This window comes from Eleutherodactylus coqui, chromosome 2 (genome assembly GCF_035609145.1).
Source record: "Eleutherodactylus coqui strain aEleCoq1 chromosome 2, aEleCoq1.hap1, whole genome shotgun sequence".
NCBI classification, from domain to species: Eukaryota; Metazoa; Chordata; class Amphibia; order Anura; family Eleutherodactylidae; genus Eleutherodactylus; species Eleutherodactylus coqui.
Genome location: NC_089838.1, coordinates 151,848,972 through 151,870,975, shown reverse-complemented (window position 1 = coordinate 151,870,975; position 22,004 = coordinate 151,848,972). Strand labels below are relative to the sequence as shown.

Sequence of the window (22,004 nt, the reverse complement as noted above, 5' to 3'; positions counted from 1 at the left end):
GACAGAGAGAGAGCGCGATAGAAAGACAGAGAGAGAGCACGATAGAAAAACACAGAGAGAGAGCGCGATAGAAAAACACAGAGAGAGAGCGCGATAGAAAAACACAGAGAGAGAGCGCGATAGAAAAACACAGAGAGCGCGATAGAAAAACATAGAGAGAGAGAGAGTGATAGAAAAACACAGCGAGAGAGCGCGATAAAAAGACAGAGAGAGCGCTATAGAAAGACACAGAGAGAGAGAGCGCGATAAAAAAAAACACAGAGAGAGAGCGATAGAAAGACACAGAGAGAGAGCGATAGAAAGACAGAGAGAGCTATAGAAAGACAGAGAGAGCGATAGAAAGACAGAGAGAGAGCGATAGAAAAACACAGCGAGAGAGCGCGATAAAAAGACAGAGAGAGAGCGCGATAAAAAGACACAGAGAGAGAGAGCGCGATAAAAAAACAGAGAGAGAGAGCGATAGAAAGACAGAGAGAGCGATAGAAAGACAGAGAGAGCGATAGAAAGACAGAGAGAGAGCGATAGACAGAGAGAGAGAGCGATAGAAAAGCAGAGAGAGAGCGATAGAAAAGCAGAGAGAGAGCGATAGAAAGATAGAGAGCGATAGAAAGACAGAGAGCAATAGAAAGACAGAGACCGATAGAAAGACAGAGAGTGATAGAAAGACAGAGAGCAATAGAAAGACAGAGACCGATAGAAAGACAGAGAGAGAGCAATAGAAAGACAGAGAGAGAGCTATAAAAAGATAGAGAGAGAGCTATAGAAAGATAGAGAGAGAGCTATAGAAAGATAGAGAGAGAGCGATAGAAAGATAGAGAGAGAGCGATAGAAAGACAGAGAGATAGCGCGATAGAAAAAGACAGAGAGAGCGCGATAAAAAGACAGAGAGAGCGCGATAAAAAGACACAGAGAGAAAGCGACAGAAAGACACAGAGAGAGAGCGATAGAAAGACAGAGAGCGCGATAAAAAGACAGAGAGAGCGCGATAAAAAGACACAGAGAGAAAGCGATAGAAAGACACAGAGAGAGAGCGATAGAAAGACAGAGAGAGCGATAGAAAGACAGAGAGAGCGATAGAAAGACAGAGAGAGCGATAGAAAGACAGAGAGAGAGCGATAGAAAGATAGAGAGAGCGATAGAAAAATAGAGAAAGCGATAGAAAGACAGAGAGAGAGCGCAATAGAAAGACAGAGAGAGAGCGCGATAGAAAGACAGAGAGAGAGAGAGCGCGATAGAAAAAAACAGAGAGAGAGCGCGATAGAAAAACACAGAGAGAGAGCGCGATAGAAAAACACAGAGAGAGAGCGCGATAGAAAAACACAGCGAGAGAGTGCGATAGAAAAACACAGAGAGAGAGCGCGATAGAAAAAGACAGAGAGAGCGCGATAAAAAGACAGAGAGAGCGTGATAAAAAGACACAGATAGAAAGCGACAGAAAGACACAGAGAGAAAGCGATAGAAAGACACAGAGAGAGAGCGATAGAAAGACAGAGAGAGCGATAGAAAGACAGAGAGAGCGATAGAAAGACAGAGAGAGAGCGATAGAAAGACAGAGAGAGCGATAGAAAGACAGAGAGAGCGATAGAAAGATAGAGAGAGCGATAGAAAGATAGAGAGCGCGATAGAAAGACAGAGAGAGCACGATAGAAAGACAGAGAGAGAGCGCGATAGAAAGACAGAGAGAGAGCACGATAGAAAAACACAGAGAGAGAGCGCGATAGAAAAACACAGAGAGAGAGCGCGATAGAAAAACACAGAGAGAGAGCGCGATAGAAAAACACAGAGAGCGCGATAGAAAAACATAGAGAGAGAGAGAGTGATAGAAAAACACAGCGAGAGAGCGCGATAAAAAGACAGAGAGAGAGCGCTATAGAAAGACACAGAGAGAGAGAGCGCGATAAAAAAAACACAGAGAGAGAGCGATAGAAAGACACAGAGAGAGAGCGATAAAAAGACAGAGAGAGCTATAGAAAGACAGAGAGAGAGCGATAGAAAAACACAGCGAGAGAGCGCGATAAAAAGACAGAGAGAGAGCGCGATAAAAAGACACAGAGAGAGAGAGCGCGATAAAAAAACAGAGAGAGAGAGCGATAGAAAGACACAGAGAGAGAGCGATAGAAAAACAGAGAGAGCGATAGAAAGACAGAGAGAGCTATAGAAAGACAGAGAGAGCTATAGAAAGACAGAGAGAGCTATAGAAAGACAGAGAGAGCGATAGAAAGACAGAGAGAGCGATAGAAAGACAGAGAGCGATAGAAAGACAGAGAGAGACCGATAGAAAGACAGAGAGAGACCGATAGAAAGACAGAGAGAGAGCGATAGAAAGACAGAGAGAGAGCGATAGAGAGAGACCGATAGAAAGATAGAGAGAGAGCGATAGAAAGACAGAGAGAGCTATAGAAAGACAGAGACCGATAGAAAGACAGAGAGAGAGCGATAGAAAGACAGAGAGCGATAGAAAGACAGAGAGAGACCGATAGAAAGACAGAGAGAGACCGATAGAAAGACAGAGAGAGAGCGATAGAAAGACAGAGAGAGCGATAGAGAGCGATAGAAAAATAGAGAGAGAGCGATAGAAAGACAGAGAGAGAGCGCGATAGAAAGACAGAGAGAGCGCGATAAAAAGACACAGAGAGAGAGCGATAGAAAGACAGAGAGAGCGATAGAAAGACAGAGAGAGAGCGATAGAAAGACAGAGAGAGAGAGCTATAGAAAGACAGAGAGAGAGCGCGATAGAAAGACAGAGAGAGAGCGCGATAGAAAAACACAGAGAGAGCGCGATAGAAAAACACAGAGAGAGAGCGCGATAGAAAAACACAGAGAGAGAGCGCGATAGAAAAACACAGCGAGAGAGCGTGATAAAAAGACAGAGAGAGAGCGATAAAAAGACACAGAGACAAAGCGATAAAAAGACACAGAGAGAGCGCGATAAAAAGACACAGAGAGAGAGCGATAGAAAGACACAGAGAGAGAGCGATAGAAAGACACAGAGAGAGAGCGATAGAAAGACAGAGAAAGCGATAGAAAGACAGAGAGAGCGATAGAAAGACAGAGAGAGCGATAGAAAGACAGAGAGAGCGATAGAAAGACAGAGAGAGAGCGATAGACAGAGAGAGCGATAGAAAAGCAGAGAGAGAGCGATAGAAAGATAGAGAGTGATAGAAAGACAGAGAGCAATAGAAAGACAGAGACCGATAGAAAGACAGAGAGAGAGCGATAGAAAGACAGAGAGAGAGCTATAGAAAGATAGAGAGAGAGCTATAGAAAGATAGAGAGAGAGCTATAGAAAGATAGAGAGAGAGCTATAGAAAGATAGAGAGAGAGCGATAGAAAGATAGAGAGAGAGCGATAGAAAGACAGAGAGATAGCGCGATAGAAAAACACAGAGAGAGAGCGCGATAGAAAAAGACAGAGAGAGCGCGATAAAAAGACAGAGAGAGCGCGATAAAAAGACACAGAGAGAAAGCGACAGAAAGACACAGAGAGAGAGCGATAGAAAGACAGAGAGCGCGATAAAAAGACAGAGAGAGCGCGATAAAAAGACACACAGAGAAAGCGATAGAAAGACACAGAGAGAGAGAGCGATAGAAAGACAGAGAGAGCGATAGAAAGACAGAGAGAGAGCGATAGAAAGACAGAGAGAGCGATAGAAAGACAGAGAGAGCGATAGAAAGATAGAGAGAGCGATAGAAAGATAGAGAGAGCGATAGAAAGACAGAGAGAGAGCGCGATAGAAAGACAGAGAGAGAGCGCGATAGAAAAACACAGAGAGAGAGCGCGATAGAAAAACACAGAGAGAGAGCGCGATAGAAAAACACAGAGAGAGAGCGCGATAGAAAAACACAGAGAGCGCGATAGAAAAACATAGAGAGAGAGAGCGCGATAGAAAGACAGAGAGAGCGCGATAGAAAAACACAGAGAGAGAGCGCAATAGAAAAACACAGAGAGAGAGCGCGATAGAAAAACACAGAGAGAGAGCGCGATAGAAAAACACAGAGAGCGCGATAGAAAAACATAGAGAGAGAGCGCGATAGAAAAACACCATGAGAGAGCGCGATAAAAAGACAAAGAGAGAGCGATAAAAAGACACAGAGAGAGCGCGATAAAAAGACACAGAGAGAGAGCGATAGAAAGACACAGAGAGAGAGCGATAGAAAGACACAGAGAGAGAGCGATAGAAAGACACAGAGAGAGAGCGATAGAAAGACAGAGAGAGCGATAGAAAGACAGAGAGAGAGCGATAGACAGAGAGAGAGCGATAGAAAAGCAGAGAGAGAGAGCAATAGAAAGATAGAGAGCGATAGAAAGACAGAGAGCAATAGAAAGACAGAGAGAGACTGATAGAAAGACAGAGAGAGAGCGATAGAAAGACAGAGAGAGAGCTATAGAAAGATAGAGAGAGAGCTATAGAAAGAAAGAGAGAGAGCTATAGAAAGATAGAGAGAGAGCGATAGAAAGATAGAGAGAGAGCGATAGAAAGATAGAGAGAGCGCGATAGAAAGACAGAGAGAGCGCGATAGAAAGACAGAGAGAGCGCGATAGAAAGACAGAGAGATAGCGCGATAGAAAAACACAGAGAGAGAGCGCGATAGAAAAAGACAGAGAGCGCGATAAAAAGACAGAGAGAGCGCGATAAAAAGACACAGAGAGAAAGCGACAGAAAGACACAGAGAGAGAGCGATAGAAAGACAGAGAGCGCGATAAAAAGACAGAGAGAGCGCGATAAAAAGACACAGAGAGAAAGCGATAGAAAGACACAGAGAGAAAGCGATAGAAAGACACAGAGAGAGAGCGATAGAAAGACAGAGAGAGCGATAGAAAGACAGAGAGAGCGATAGAAAGACAGAGAGAGAGCGATAGAAAGATAGAGAGAGCGATAGAAAGATAGAGAGAGCGATAGAAAGACAGAGAGAGAGCGCGATAGAAAGACAGAGAGAGAGCGCGATAGAAAGACAGAGAGAGAGCGCGATAGAAAGACAGAGAGAGAGCGCGATAGAAAAACACAGAGAGAGAGCGCGATAGAAAAACACAGAGAGAGAGCGCGATAGAAAAACACAGAGAGAGAGAGCGCGATAGAAAAACACAGAGAGAGAGCGCGATAGAAAAACACAGAGAGAGAGCGCGATAGAAAAACATAGAGAGAGAGCGCGATAGAAAAACACAGCGAGAGAGCGCGATAAAAAGACAGAGAGAGAGCGCGATAAAAAGACACAGAGAGAGAGCGATAGAAAGACACAGAGAGAGAGCGATAGAAAGACACAGAGAGAGAGCGATAGAAAGACAGAGAGAGCGATAGAAAGACAGAGAGAGCGATAGAAAGACAGAGAGAGCGATAGAAAGACAGAGAGAGCGATAGACAGAGAGAGCGCGATAGAAATATAGAGAGTGATAGAAAGACAGAGAGCGATAGAAAGACAGAGAGAGAGCGATAGAAAGACAGAGAGCGATAGAAAGACAGAGAGCAATAGAAAGACAGAGACCGATAGAAAGACAGAGAGAGACCGATAGAAAGATAGAGAGAGAGCGATAGAAAGATAGAGAGAGAGCGATAGAAAGATAGAGAGAGAGAGCGATAGAAAGACAGAGAGAGAGCACGATAGAAAGACAGAGAGAGCGCGATAGAAAGACAGAGAGAGAAAGCGATAGAAAGACACAGAGAGAGAGCGATAGAAAGACAGAGAGCGATAGAAAGACAGAGAGAGAGCGATAGAAAGACAGAGAGAGCGATAGAAAGATAGAGAGAGCGATAGAAAGATATAGAGAGAGAGCAATAGAAAGACAGAGAGAGAGCGCAATAGAAAGACAGAGAGAGAGAGCGCGATAGAAAGACAGAGAGAGAGAGCGCGATAGAAAGACAGAGAGAGAGAGCGCGATAGAAAAACACAGAGAGAGAGCGCGATAGAAAAACACAGCGAGAGAGCGCGATAAAAAGACACAGAGAGCGCGATAAAAAGACACAGAGAGAGAGTGATAGAAAGACAGAGAGCAATAGAAAGACAGAGAGAGAGCGATAGAAAGACAGAGAGCAATAGAAAGACAGAGACCGATAGAAAGACAGAGAGAGAGCGATAGAAAGACAGAGAGAGAGCTATAGAAAGATAGAGAGAGAGCGATAGAAAGATAGAGAGAGAGAGCGATAGAAAGATAGAGAGAGAGAGCGATAGAAAGACAGAGAGAGCGCGATAGAAAGACAGAGAGAGCGCGATAGAAAAACACAGAGAGAGCGCGATAGAAAAACACAGAGAGAGCGCGATAAAAAAACACAGCGAGAGAGCGCGATAAAAAGACAGGGAGAGCGCGATAAAAAGACAGAGAGAGAGAGCGATAGAAAGACACAGAGAGAGAGCGATAGAAAGACAGAGAGAGCGATAGAAAGACAGAGAGAGAGCTATAGAAAGATAGAGAGAGAGCTATAGAAAGATAGAGAGAGAGCTATAGAAAGATAGAGAGAGAGCGATAGAAAGATAGAGAGAGAGCGATAGAAAGACAGAGAGAGCACAATAGAAAGACAGAGAGAGCGCGATAAAAAGACACAGAGAGAAAGCGACAGAAAGACACAGAGAGAGAGCGATAGAAAGACAGAGAGCGCGATAAAAAGACAGAGAGAGCGCGATAAAAAGACACAGAGAGAAAGCGATAGAAAGACACAGAGAGAGAGCGATAGAAAGACAGAGAGAGAGCGCGATAAAAAGACAGAGAGAGCGCGATAAAAAGACACAGAGAGAAAGCGACAGAAAGACACAGAGAGAGAGCGATAGAAAGACAGAGAGAGCGATAGAAAGACAGAGAGAGAGCGATAGAAAGACAGAGAGAGCGATAGAAAGATAGAGAGAGCGATAGAAAGATAGAGAGAGCGATAGAAAGACAGAGAGAGAGCACGATAGAAAGACAGAGAGAGAGCGCGATAGAAAGACACATAGAGAGCACGATAGAAAAACACAGAGAGAGAGCGCGATAGAAAAACACAGAGAGAGAGCGCGATAGAAAAACACAGAGAGAGAGCGCGATAGAAAAACACAGAGAGCGCGATAGAAAAACATAGAGAGAGAGAGCGATAGAAAAACACAGCGAGAGAGCGCGATAAAAAGACACAGAGAGAGAGCGCGATAAAAAGACACAGAGAGAGAGCGCGATAAAAAATCACAGAGAGAGAGCGATAGAAAGACACAGAGAGAGAGAGCGATAGAAAGACAGAGAGAGCTATAGAAAGACAGAGAGAGCGATAGAAAGACAGAGAGAGAGATATAGAAAAACACAGCGAGAGAGCGCGATAAAAAGACAGAGAGAGAGCGCGATAAAAAGACAGAGAGAGAGAGAGCGCGATAAAAAAACAGAGAGAGAGAGAGCGATAGAAAGACACAGAGAGAGAGCGATAGAAAGACAGAGAGAGCTATAGAAAGACAGAGAGAGCGATAGAAAGACAGAGAGAGAGCTATAGAAAGACAGAGAGAGAGCGATAGACAGAGAGAGAGCGATAGAAAGATAGAGAGCAATAGAAAGATAGAGAGCGATAGAAAGACAGAGAGCAATAGAAAGACAGAGAGCAATAGAAAGACAGAGAGCGATTGAAAGACAGAGAGAGAGCGATAGAAAGACAGAGAGCGATAGAAAGACAGAGAGCAATAGAAAGACAGAGACCGAGAGAAAGACAGAGACCGAGAGAAAGACAGAGAGAGACCGAGAGAAAGACAGAGAGAGACCGAGAGAAAGACAGAGAGAGACCGATAGAAAGACAGAGAGAGACCGATAGAAAGACAGAGAGAGAGCGATAGAAAGACAGAGAGAGAGCGATAGAGAGAGAGCGATAGAAAGATAGAGAGAGAGCGATAGAAAGATAGAGAGAGAGCGATAGAAAGAGAGAGAGAGAGCGATAGAAAGACACAGAGAGAGAGCGATAGAAAGACACAGAGAGAGAGCGATAGAAAGACACAGAGAGAGAGCGATAGAAAGACACAGAGAGAGAGCGATAGAAAGACACAGAGAGAGAGCGATAGAAAGACACAGAGAGAGAGCGATAGAAAGACAGAGAGAGCGATAGAAAGACAGAGAGAGAGCGATAGACAGAGAGAGAGCGATAGAAAAGCAGAGAGAGAGAGCAATAGAAAGATAGAGAGCGATAGAAAGACAGAGAGCAATAGAAAGACAGAGAGAGACTGATAGAAAGACAGAGAGAGAGCGATAGAAAGACAGAGAGAGAGCTATAGAAAGATAGAGAGAGAGCTATAGAAAGAAAGAGAGAGAGCTATAGAAAGATAGAGAGAGAGCGATAGAAAGATAGAGAGAGCGCGATAGAAAGACAGAGAGAGCGCGATAGAAAGACAGAGAGAGCGCGATAGAAAGACAGAGAGATAGCGCGATAGAAAAACACAGAGAGAGAGCGCGATAGAAAAAGACAGAGAGCGCGATAAAAAGACAGAGAGAGCGCGATAAAAAGACACAGAGAGAAAGCGACAGAAAGACACAGAGAGAGAGCGATAGAAAGACAGAGAGCGCGATAAAAAGACAGAGAGAGCGCGATAAAAAGACACAGAGAGAAAGCGATAGAAAGACACAGAGAGAGAGCGATAGAAAGACAGAGAGAGCGATAGAAAGACAGAGAGAGCGATAGAAAGACAGAGAGAGAGCGATAGAAAGATAGAGAGAGCGATAGAAAGATAGAGAGAGCGATAGAAAGACAGAGAGAGAGTGCGATAGAAAGACAGAGAGAGAGCGCGATAGAAAGACAGAGAGAGAGCGCGATAGAAAAACACAGAGAGAGAGCGCGATAGAAAAACACAGAGAGAGAGCGCGATAGAAAAACACAGAGAGAGAGAGCGCGATAGAAAAACACAGAGAGAGAGCGCGATAGAAAAACACAGAGAGAGAGCGCGATAGAAAAACATAGAGAGAGAGCGCGATAGAAAAACACAGCGAGAGAGCGCGATAAAAAGACAGAGAGAGAGCGCGATAAAAAGACACAGAGAGAGAGCGATAGAAAGACACAGAGAGAGAGCGATAGAAAGACACAGAGAGAGAGAGCGATAGAAAGACAGAGAGAGCGATAGAAAGACAGAGAGAGCGATAGAAAGACAGAGAGAGCGATAGAAAGACAGAGAGAGCGATAGACAGAGAGAGCGCGATAGAAATATAGAGAGTGATAGAAAGACAGAGAGCGATAGAAAGACAGAGAGAGAGCGATAGAAAGACAGAGAGCAATAGAAAGACAGAGACCGATAGAAAGACAGAGAGAGACCGATAGAAAGATAGAGAGAGAGCGATAGAAAGATAGAGAGAGAGCGATAGAAAGATAGAGAGAGAGAGCGATAGAAAGACAGAGAGAGAGCACGATAGAAAGACAGAGAGAGCGCGATAGAAAGACAGAGAGATAGCGCGATAGAAAAACAGAGAGAGAGAGCGCGATAGAAAAACACAGAGAGAGCGCGATAAAAAGACAGAGAGAGAAAGCGATAGAAAGACACAGAGAGAGAGCGATAGAAAGACAGAGAGCGATAGAAAGACAGAGAGAGAGCGATAGAAAGACAGAGAGAGCGATAGAAAGATAGAGAGAGCGATAGAAAGATATAGAGAGAGAGCAATAGAAAGACAGAGAGAGAGCGCAATAGAAAGACAGAGAGAGAGAGCGCGATAGAAAGACAGAGAGAGAGAGCGCGATAGAAAGACAGAGAGAGAGAGCGCGATAGAAAAACACAGAGAGAGAGCGCGATAGAAAAACACAGCGAGAGAGCGCGATAAAAAGACACAGAGAGCGCGATAAAAAGACACAGAGAGAGAGTGATAGAAAGACAGAGAGCAATAGAAAGACAGAGAGAGAGCGATAGAAAGACAGAGAGCAATAGAAAGACAGAGACCGATAGAAAGACAGAGAGAGAGCGATAGAAAGACAGAGAGAGAGCTATAGAAAGATAGAGAGAGAGCGATAGAAAGATAGAGAGAGAGAGCGATAGAAAGATAGAGAGAGAGAGCGATAGAAAGACAGAGAGAGCGCGATAGAAAGACAGAGAGAGCGCGATAGAAAGACAGAGAGAGCGCGATAGAAAAACACAGAGAGAGCGCGATAGAAAAACACAGAGAGAGCGCGATAAAAAAACACAGCGAGAGAGCGCGATAAAAAGACAGGGAGAGCGCGATAAAAAGACAGAGAGAGAGAGCGATAGAAAGACACAGAGAGAGAGAGCGATAGAAAGACAGAGAGAGCGATAGAAAGACAGAGAGAGAGCTATAGAAAGATAGAGAGAGAGCTATAGAAAGATAGAGAGAGAGCTATAGAAAGATAGAGAGAGAGCGATAGAAAGATAGAGAGAGAGCGATAGAAAGACAGAGAGAGCACAATAGAAAGACAGAGAGAGCGCGATAAAAAGACACAGAGAGAAAGCGACAGAAAGACACAGAGAGAGAGCGATAGAAAGACAGAGAGCGCGATAAAAAGACAGAGAGAGCGCGATAAAAAGACACAGAGAGAAAGCGATAGAAAGACACAGAGAGAGAGCGATAGAAAGACAGAGAGAGAGCGCGATAAAAAGACAGAGAGAGCGCGATAAAAAGACACAGAGAGAAAGCGACAGAAAGACACAGAGAGAGAGCGATAGAAAGACAGAGAGAGCGATAGAAAGACAGAGAGAGAGCGATAGAAAGACAGAGAGAGCGATAGAAAGATAGAGAGAGCGATAGAAAGATAGAGAGAGCGATAGAAAGACAGAGAGAGAGCACGATAGAAAGACAGAGAGAGAGCGCGATAGAAAGACACATAGAGAGCACGATAGAAAAACACAGAGAGAGAGCGCGATAGAAAAACACAGAGAGAGAGCGCGATAGAAAAACACAGAGAGAGAGCGCGATAGAAAAACACAGAGAGCGCGATAGAAAAACATAGAGAGAGAGAGCGATAGAAAAACACAGCGAGAGAGCGCGATAAAAAGACACAGAGAGAGAGCGCGATAAAAAGACACAGAGAGAGAGCGCGATAAAAAATCACAGAGAGAGAGCGATAGAAAGACACAGAGAGAGAGAGCGATAGAAAGACAGAGAGAGCTATAGAAAGACAGAGAGAGCGATAGAAAGACAGAGAGAGAGATATAGAAAAACACAGCGAGAGAGCGCGATAAAAAGACAGAGAGAGAGCGCGATAAAAAGACAGAGAGAGAGAGAGCGCGATAAAAAAACAGAGAGAGAGAGCGATAGAAAGACACAGAGAGAGAGCGATAGAAAGACAGAGAGAGCTATAGAAAGACAGAGAGAGCGATAGAAAGACAGAGAGAGAGCTATAGAAAGACAGAGAGAGAGCGATAGACAGAGAGAGAGCGATAGAAAGATAGAGAGCAATAGAAAGATAGAGAGCGATAGAAAGACAGAGAGCAATAGAAAGACAGAGAGCAATAGAAAGACAGAGAGCGATTGAAAGACAGAGAGAGAGCGATAGAAAGACAGAGAGCGATAGAAAGACAGAGAGCAATAGAAAGACAGAGACCGAGAGAAAGACAGAGACCGAGAGAAAGACAGAGAGAGACCGAGAGAAAGACAGAGAGAGACCGAGAGAAAGACAGAGAGAGACCGATAGAAAGACAGAGAGAGACCGATAGAAAGACAGAGAGAGACCGATAGAAAGACAGAGAGAGAGCGATAGAAAGACAGAGAGAGAGCGATAGAGAGAGAGCGATAGAGAGAGAGCGATAGAAAGATAGAGAGAGAGCGATAGAAAGAGAGAGAGATAGCGCGATAGAAAAACACAGAGAGAGCGCGATAGAAAAACACAGAGAGAGCGCGATAAAAAAACACAGCGAGAGTGCGATAAAAAGACACAGAGAGAGAGAGCGATAGAAAGACAGAGAGAGCGATAGAAAGACAGAGAGAGCGATAGAAAGACAGAGAGAGCGATAGAAAGATAGAGAGAGAGAGCGATAGAAAGACAGAGAGAGAGCGCGATAGAAAAACACAGAGAGCGCGATAGAAAAACACAGAGAGAGAGCGCAATAGAAAAACACAGAGAGAGAGCGCGATAGAAAAACACAGAGAGAGAGCGCGATAGAAAAACTCAGAGAGCGCGATAGAAAAACATAGAGAGAGAGCGCGATAGAAAAACACAACGAGAGAGCGCGATAAAAAGACAGAGAGAGAGCGATAAAAAGACACAGAGAGAGCGCGATAAAAAGACACAGAGAGAGAGCGATAGAAAGACACAGAGAGAGAGCGATAGAAAGACACAGAGAGAGCGATAGAAAGACACAGAGAGAGAGCGATAGAAAGACACAGAGAGAGAGCGATAGAAAGACAGAGAGAGCGATAGAAAGACAGAGAGAGCGATAGAAAGACAGAGAGAGCGATAGAAAGACAGAGAGAGAGCGATAGACAGAGAGAGAGCGATAGAAAAGCAGAGAGAGAGCAATAGAAAGATAGAGAGCAATAGAAAGACAGAGACCGATAGAAAGACAGAGAGAGAGCGATAGAAAGACAGAGAGAGAGCTATAGAAAGATAGAGAGAGAGCTATAGAAAGATAGAGAGAGAGCGATAGAAAGATAGAGAGAGCGATAGAAAGACAGAGAGCGCGATAGAAAGACAGAGAGAGCGCGATAGAAAGACAGAGAGATAGCGCGATAGAAAAACACAGAGAGAGAGCGCGATAGAAAAAGACAGAGAGCGCGATAAAAAGACAGAGAGAGCGCGATAAAAAGACACAGAGAGAAAGCGACAGAAAGACACAGAGAGAGAGCGATAGAAAGACAGAGAGCGCGATAAAAAGACAGAGAGAGCGCGATAAAAAGACACAGAGAGAAAGCGATAGAAAGACACAGAGAGAGAGCGATAGAAAGACACAGAGAGCGATAGAAAGACAGAGAGAGCGATAGAAAGACAGAGAGAGCGATAGAAAGACAGAGAGAGAGCGATAGAAAGATAGAGAGAGCGATAGAAAGATAGAGAGAGCGATAGAAAGATAGAGAGAGCGATAGAAAGACAGAGAGAGAACGCGATAGAAAGACAGAGAGAGAGCGCGATAGAAAGACAGAGAGAGAGCGCGATAGAAAAACACAGAGAGAGAGCGCGATAGAAAAACACAGAGAGAGAGCGCTATAGAAAAACACAGAGAGAGAGCGCGATAGAAAAACACAGAGAGAGAGCGCGATAGAAAAACACAGAGAGAGAGCGCGATAGAAAAACACAGAGAGCGCGATAGAAAAACATAGAGAGAGAGCGCGATAGAAAAACACAGCGAGAGAGCGCGATAAAAAGACACAGAGAGAGAGCGATAGAAAGACAGAGAGAGAGAGAGCGATAGAAAGACAGAGAGAGAGAGCGATAGAAAGACAGAGAGAGCGATAGAAAGACAGAGAGAGCGATAGACAGAGAGAGAGCGATAGACAGAGAGAGAGCGATAGAAATATAGAGAGTGATAGAAAGACAGAGAGCAATAGAAAGACAGAGAGCGATAGAAAGACAGAGAGAGAGCGATAGAAAGACAGAGAGCGATAGAAAGACAGAGAGCAATAGAAAGACAGAGACCGATAGAAAGACAGAGAGAGACCGATAGAAAGACAGAGAGAGAGCTATAGAAAGATAGAGAGAGAGCTATAGAAAGATAGAGAGAGAGCGATAGAAAGATAGAGAGAGAGAGCGATAGAAAGATAGAGAGAGAGCGATAGAAAGACAGAGAGAGAGCGCGATAGAAAGACAGAGAGAGAGCGCGATAGAAAGACAGAGAGAGAGCGCGATAGAAAAACACAGAGAGAGAGAGCGCGATAGAAAAACACAGAGAGAGCGCGATAAAAAAACACAGCGAGAGAGCGCGATAAAAAGACAGAGAGAGCGCGATAAAAAGACAGAGAGAGAGAGCGATAGAAAGACACAGAGAGAGAGCGATAGAAAGACAGAGAGAGCGATAGAAAGACAGAGAGAGCGATAGAAAGACAGAGAGAGAGCGATAGAAAGATAGAGAGAGCGATAGAAAGATATAGAGAGAGAGCAATAGAAAGACAGAGCGAGAGCGCGATAGAAAGACAGAGAGAGAGAGCGCGATACAAAGACAGAGAGAGAGAGCGCGATAGAAAGACAGAGAGAGAGAGCGCGATAGAAAAACACAGAGAGAGCGCGATAGAAAAACACAGAGAGAGAGCGCGATAGAAAAACACAGCGAGAGAGCGCGATAAAAAGACACAGAGAGCGCGATAAAAAGACACAGAGAGAGAGTGATAGAAAGACAGAGAGCAATAGAAAGACAGAGAGAGAGCGATAGAAAGACAGAGAGCAATAGAAAGACAGAGAGCAATAGAAAGACAGAGACCGATAGAAAGACAGAGAGAGAGCGATAGAAAGACAGAGAGAGAGCTATAGAAAGATAGAGAGAGAGCGATAGAAAGATAGAGAGAGAGCGATAGAAAGATAGAGAGAGAGAGCGATAGAAAGACAGAGAGAGCGCGATAGAAAGACAGAGAGAGCGCGATAGAAAAACACAGAGAGAGCGCGATAAAAAACACAGCGAGAGAGCGCGATAAAAAGACAGGGAGAGCGCGATAAAAAGACACAGAGAGTGAGCGATAGAAAGACACAGAGAGAGAGCGATAGAAAGACAGAGAGAGCGATAGAAAGACAGAGAGAGCGATAGAAAGACAGAGAGAGAGCGATAGAAAGATAGAGAGAGCGATAGAAAGATAGAGAGAGCGATAGAAAGATATAGAGAGAGCGCGATAGAAAGACAGAGAGAGAGAGCGCGATAGAAAGACTGAGAGAGAGAGCGCGATAGAAAGACTGAGAGAGAGAGCGCGATAGAAAGACAGAGAGAGAGAGCGCGATAGAAAAATACAGAGAGAGCGCGATAGAAAAATAGAGAGAGAGAGCGCGATAGAAAAACACAGCGAGAGAGCGCGATAAAAAGACACAGAGAGAGCGCGATAAAAAGACACAGATAGAGAGTGATAGAAAGACAGAGAGAGAAAGCGATAGAAAGACAGAGAGAGAAAGCGATAGAAAGACAGAGAAAGAGCGATAGAAAGACAGAGAGAGAGCGATAGAAAAACAGATAGAAAGTGATAGAAAGACAGAAAGAGCGCGATAGAAAGACAGAGAGAGAGCGCGATAGAAAGACAGAGAGAGAGCGCGATAGAAAGACAGAGAGAGAGAACGCGATAGAAAGACAGAGAGAGAGAGAGCGCGATAGAAAGACAGAGAGAGAGCGCGATAGAAAGACACAGAGAGAGCGCGCGATAGAAAGACACAGAGAGAGAGCGCGATAGAAAGATACAGAGAGAGAGTGTGATAGAAAGACACAGAGAGAGAGCGTGATATAAAGACACAGAGAGAGAGCGTGATAGAAAGACAGAGAGAGAGCGCGATAAAAAGACACAGAGAGCACATGACAAAAAGACAGAGAGAGAGAGAGCGATAGAAAGACAGAGAGAGAGAGAGCGATAGAAAGACAGAGAGAGCGCGATAGAAAGACAGAGAGAGAGCAATAGGAAGGCAGAGAGGGAGAGCGATAGAAAGACAGAAAGAGAGTGCGATAAGAAGACACAGAGAGCGCAGGGCAGAAAGACAGAGAGAGAGTGATAGAAAGACAGAGATGGAGAGCGATAGAAAGACAGAGATGGAGAGCGATAGAAAGACAGAGAGGAAGAGCAATAGAAAGACAGAGAGAGAGAGAGTGCGATAAAAAGACACAGAGAGCGCATGACAGAAAGACAGAGAGAGAGTGTAATAGAAAGACAGAGAGAGAGCGATACCGAAACTGAAAGAGAGAGAGAGAGAGAGAGACAGACAATGAGAGAGAGACAGACGGACAAATGGGGAGATAGACAGAGAAAAAGACAGACAAACAGAGAGAGAGAACTAATCACCTAACCAAGCAGATTTGGAAGTTCACAGCCACCACTAATGAAACATTTTATGTTCGCATAGCGAACATCGGGTCAATCTAGTATCTAAAAAATAAAGAATATTTATTTTTCTTATTATATTGAAGCAACTGAACTTTTCAGAAAGCTGCAATTTCCTTACACCTCCTATGATATAGAGTTTTATAAACCCCTGTTATAATGTGAAAGGGTTAAATAAAATATAACGATTTCTAGGTAAACAGTAATTGTAATGTACTTTATAGAGAATCAATTCTACTTTATTTTTATGGTGTTTTTTTCTTTTCTGAATAGGTCAGAATTCTGTACAGATTTTTTAAATGTATCTTTTATTGCTGGTTACTGATCTGACTCCATCACCTATGAGGAAACATAGACTTAAGTGACAAAATTCTGGTTGCCTGCAGCCACTGGTTGCCTTCTTGCACACTGTTTTTCTTATTTAATTCAACCTGAAGATTGCACAGGATACATCTTTAAGCTCCCCCTAGTGGCAGTTTCAGTCAGCCAGAAATGTATCATTTAATTTTATATTTATGTAGGCTGTTTAGACTGTCCTATCAGAAAAAACTGAGCTGTAGCCACTATAAAGATGTTACTGCAGATTATGTTCCCTCGTTCCTCAGCCTGTTTTCAGGACTGTACCTCTCTGACACAGCTTTCAGAGCAAATACCAAATTAAGTCAATGCAATTTGCTAAGGAAATTGTGTCAGATTTGCAGTAGTGAAAGTCTGAACATAGCCAAACTATAGAGTGCTGCTGGTCTCTAATTTGGGGAATCGGTTGTTTTCCAGGGTGATGTAACATTCTAACATTTATTATATCTGTGGAATTTTCACTTTAAAACACTTAAGCTCCACTACCAGGATTATAGTTCATAGAGAAATAAAGGAGTGACATTTGAAAATTTGATTGTAAATGAAGTTTGATTTCTTTTTATTTGCACTTCAGAAAAATGAAGGTGATCTCTTTCATCGTCTGGGTCACATAATGAATGAAATCCTTGATCTGCGCAGACAAGTGCTGGTGGGACATCTGACTCACGATCGCATGAAGGATGTGAAGCGGCACATAACAGCCCGTCTGGACTGGGGAAATGAGTGGGTAACAGATACGCATTTCTCTGCCGTTCACATGTACATAAAGCATCTACAGCAGCTGTTTAATTCCATAAGCATTAGACTTTAGAATGAAAAGCTAGATCGTTATACACTACTTACTTACTAGGGTCAGGCTTGTTAGGTCCACAGGCAGACGATACATATACTTGTTACAATTCTTATTCCTTAGGTGTAATATGATAATTGTTCTAATTCCACTAATTTTCTCAATCTTTCTTTAAGAGAAGGCTTGGAGATATTTAAGGGATCATAATGCATGGTGCACCAGAATTACTGAAAGGACCATAAACCTTTGTGGCACAGTCTTAATGATTTGTGATAAAATGTCAGCTTGAAAGCCCATAAAATAAATTTCCGGTCACTTAGCAATCTCTTTTCTGTTGTGTTTAATGGCTCTATTACACTTCCAAGCATTATGTCCTCTTTACACATTCTTGTAACATTGTATATTTAAAGACTTAAGTCATATGTGCTCACTAGAGTTCGGCTCTGCTGAGCTCACTGGTGGTTTTGATATGGCTTTGCACTAGATAAACCATATTGCATTGCAGCAGAGGAGGGAATTTCCCATCTGGTAAATTAATGGCCCATTAATCCAATTATTTCTGCTGCTGTAATACAAACTAAGTGCATGCGGAGATGGCTTTTATTTTTAGCTTAGCACCCACAATCTAAACATGTGTTTGTATAGATCATTGACAAAATATAACTTTCCTATGTGACATATTTTCTTGATTCGAGAACTTATGTCTTTGTAGGCGGATGCATTTAATATCCCTATATGAATAAAAGTTTTCCCATCAGGAAAACACTTGTTCATATGGCCTATTAGATGGGGGAACCTTGCTGAAAGCTCTGCTCTCTTAGCCGGACTGGATAGTTGCTGCAGGGGACCTGTTGGCAGGTTGGCAGCTTCACACAGCATTAGCAGCTAATCATGAACGTTCCAGCAGCAGAATTATCAATGATCAGTTCATCATAGGGCAAACTGATTGTCCACATGATTATTTGTTACACCCAGTTTGTAAATTTACTTTTCCTTAGGCCTCCTTTCCATGGGCGATATTTCACTTAATCTGCACGCGGGTAATGCAATGAATGCTTTCCATAGGATAACTATGGAAAGTGCAGCCCGATGTACATATGCTGCGATTTGCTGCGATGAGCCTATCATAATGATAGGTTCATCACAGAAAATGGCGGTGACATAATGCTCCCCTGCGTCGGCTCCATGGCCATAATCTCACAGTGCTTTCACACGAAAAAGAAACCTAGAATTGACTAGATTTTATAGAACCTACAATAGAGTTTTTTCTTATTTTTATTGTGCTACCAAGATATTTGTGTTAGTTGAAGAGTTAAGGGGTATGCAAAAAATTATTTAACAAACCATACCCTTGGTATCTGAGAATTCTTATCAGTAGTCAGTATGTATACAGTTCATAGTAGTGTCATCACACTGGTCATTGGAATCCCATTGTTACGACTTCCACAGACCAAAGTCAAGAACTCAGACAGAATGCAGGCACTGTGAAACAGACTTCATACTCGCCCAAACAACAAACTCAGACAGAACACGGAAATAGAAAAAGAGACTTCACGGACAGACTTTAACCCCTTCATGACATGGCCTATTTTGGCGTTGAGGACCAAGCGATTTTTTGGTATTTTTCCATCTCCATTTTTCAAAAGCCATAACTTTTTTATTTTTCCGTCGACGCGGCCGTATGAGGGCTTGTTTTTTGCGTGGCGAACTGTAGTTTTTATTGATGCCAATTTTGGGTACATAGACTATATTGTAAATTTTTTTTTTTTTTTTTAATGATAGCAGAGAGAGAAAACGCATCAATTCTGCCATAGATTTTTTTATTTTTTTTTTACACCGTTAATCATGCAGCATAAATGAGACTTTCCATTTTTTCTGCAGACCGGTACGGTTACAACGATACCAAAATTCTAACATTTTTTTAAGGTTTTCCCACTTTTCTGCAATAAAAACCCTTTTTTTTGGAAATCTTTTTTCTATTCTAAATTGCTGCATTCAAAGTCACGTAACTTTTTTATTTTTTGATGTACAGAGCTCTATGAGGGCTTATTTTTTGCGAGACGAGCTGTAGATTTTATTGGTACCATTTTAGCGTACATACGACTTTTTTGATCACTTTTATTGCGTTTTTAGTGAGGCAAAATGCTAAAAATGAGCATTTTGCCTCAGTTTTTTAGCTTTTTTTTTAGCGTTTTTTTCGGTGCACAATCAAAAGCATGTGCAACTTATTGTACGCATCGTTACGGATGCGACAATACCAAATATGTGGGGTTTTATTTTTGTTTTACCTTTTTTTATGCTAATCTGAGAAAAAGCATAAAAAATGGGTTTTTTACTCTTTTTTTTTACATTTTTTTTAATTCATTTTTTAAATCTTTCTTTTTTTCACACTGTTTGTGTCCCTCTGAGGGACTTTAATCACTGCCCTGATGATCGCTGGTATAAGGCATGGCAGAGCTACTGCTCTCCCATGCCTTATCGCTCATACAGCGATCTCAGGCATAGGCAATACAGGACGCCAGTGTCTGGCGTCCTGTTGCCATAGTGACAGGCCGGGCTCTCGCGATGACATCGCGAGTTCCGGCCGGAGACACAGAGGGAGCCGCGCTCCCTCTGTGAACTCTTTGCCTGCCGCGATCTACTTAGATCGCGGCAGGGAAGGGGTTAAAAGTGGCGGGCGCATCTCCGATGTCCCCCCGCTGCTGCAGCGAGACGCCGGCTGTGACTGACAGCCGGCTCCCGCTGCGGGATAGCGCTGGATCATATGTGATCCCGCGCTATCTCCAGGACGTAAGTTTACGCCCTGTTGCGGGAAGTACCCCGCTCCCAGGACGTAAACTTACGCCCTGCAGCGGGAATGGGTTAATATTCACTGACAGGCGAACTCAGGAGAACTCGGGCAGAACTGTAGGACAGAGAGATGAACTATATATTCACGGACAGGCATAAACCAAATACTGCCAAGAGGACAAAACACTCACCTGCATACCTGCACACATAACCGGGTGGAGTAACTATAGCATGTATATGGTATTTGTTCGTATTTTGGTCAAAATACTTAAGCCTGCGAGCCCACTTTATAGGTCCTCGTTGTCTCACGGGTCCCTACTCTAACGAGACAATTAACCCCAGGAAACCTGGCTGAATACGGGGCGATCGTCCTGACGGGGACGGCCCTACGCTGGAAACTAGGGACCTACCTCATCCTAGATGATAAAGGATCCACAGCAGGATACAGTTCACACTACACAAAAGGCAAACTGTACAGACATGCAGAAACATGACACTGATCACATCCAAACACACTGAACATGCCCACTCACACCTCATGTCCGGCCACATGCATGACACTGTTCACACTGAACATACTGAAAGCTGCACAGACAAACAGGAACATAATACTGTTCATACTGAGCAAACAGAGGAAAGACCAGCAGCCACAGCAAAGGAACTGGTATGTATGATCAGCAGACCTAGGGGATTTTCTGGCTGGAGAAATCCATACTCAAGCATCTCAATCAACCCCACCTGTGGAGTTGAACTGCTGGGAAAACATGCTGTACAACGGATCCTAGCAGAACGCTCTAACACCCATGCAGATACATAACTCATTCATCTTGCACTGAAACTGTAGTATCTATAACACTAAAGAGCTAGATCAGGGGTGCACCATCTGCAGACTATGATCCCATTCTTTGCAGCCCCATAGACATTTGGTCACAGTCGTGCTTCTCTGTGTCTGGTGGCTGTATACATGCATTTTCCAAATCGGAGAGGAGTTACACTTATGGGATGGGTAAATACTTATGGTACGCTGTGTGACTATCGCTGGAATTCCAATCTATTGGCAGAATGGGGTTAGGGTCAGTTTACACCAAACCATTTATCATTTGAATGAGTGAACAGTGTCAGAGTTCGCTCTGGCAGCTGGTTTATACAGGCAGATACATTGTTGGCTTGTTCAAGCGAGCAATCGTTCAGTCATTCACATTTACTGTATAAGTGAATTAGAATGACTGAATGATCGGTATTAAAACCAAACAATTAGTGAAAGAGCCAATGATGATTTTTATGCCTGCAGAAAATGAACAATGAGGGAAAAGCAAATGATTTTTCGTTCAACGTTCGATCATTGGCTGTGTTTACACTGAGCAATTATCCTTCATATTCGCTTGTGTGAACGATAATTATTCCATGTAAAAGGGCCTTTAGCTAAGACAGAGAGGTGGCTGTGCATAGGCACTGCTATCTTAATTATAACCTATGGGAGTAATAAAATACTTGGCTGTTTCAGCAGCTCACACAAACTACAATAGAGATCATTGCATACTTGGTCTATTCCTTTCTGCAGTGCGCATGGGGTGAGTGTGATACCCATCAGATATTTCTGGCATTTATTTTCGATATGCCATAAATGTATCCAATGGTAATACCTCTTTAAGTTTTATTACAGCCCTTGGGGTTGGTTTAGTCTTAGAAAGTAGCTCTGGGGCCTGAAAAGTTTGTGCACCCTGAACACGTATTGCATATTGCTTATTCTATATATGAAGGCTCAACTGCATTGGGATTAGTTTGCAGAAATCATATTGACAGATCTGCTGTAAAAAGGCAAACATTCTCCCTTTACCTCCCTGTATATTTTCGATATCTGTTGGCCTTCTGTATTATGTCATAGGATATCAATCTACTGTGACAATAGGCTTCAGCTCTTGTTTTTTAATGTAATGCAATGTGCCCAGATGGAAATGCAAGTATTATATTTACCTTCGAACGCAATAGATTTTCTTTTCCAAGGCTCATACTGTGCCGCTGCTTCATCGCCTAGGATACAATATGGATTATTAATGTGAAGGGTGCAAAACTGAATGCCAATCCAAAGAATATTCTATTACCATATAACAAGTGCACATTTGTAATGTCATCGAGCATTCCTCGCTAATTACTGCAGCGATTAGGTATCATGTTTTGGGGGGGGTCTTTATTGCTAAATTTTGATTGT

At 43.2% G+C, this 22,004-nt stretch overlaps 1 protein-coding gene across 1 annotated transcript in view; it reads left to right on the top strand.

Annotated features, from left to right (window-relative positions):
• DOCK4 (dedicator of cytokinesis 4) overlaps positions 1-22,004 on the top strand; it is a 300,819-nt gene that overhangs the window by 95,771 nt on the left and 183,044 nt on the right. The window contains exon 6 of the mRNA XM_066591773.1: positions 16,790-16,938. Coding sequence (XP_066447870.1) covers positions 16,790-16,938 — 149 coding nt within the window. The remainder of the gene's footprint in view (positions 1-16,789; positions 16,939-22,004) is intronic.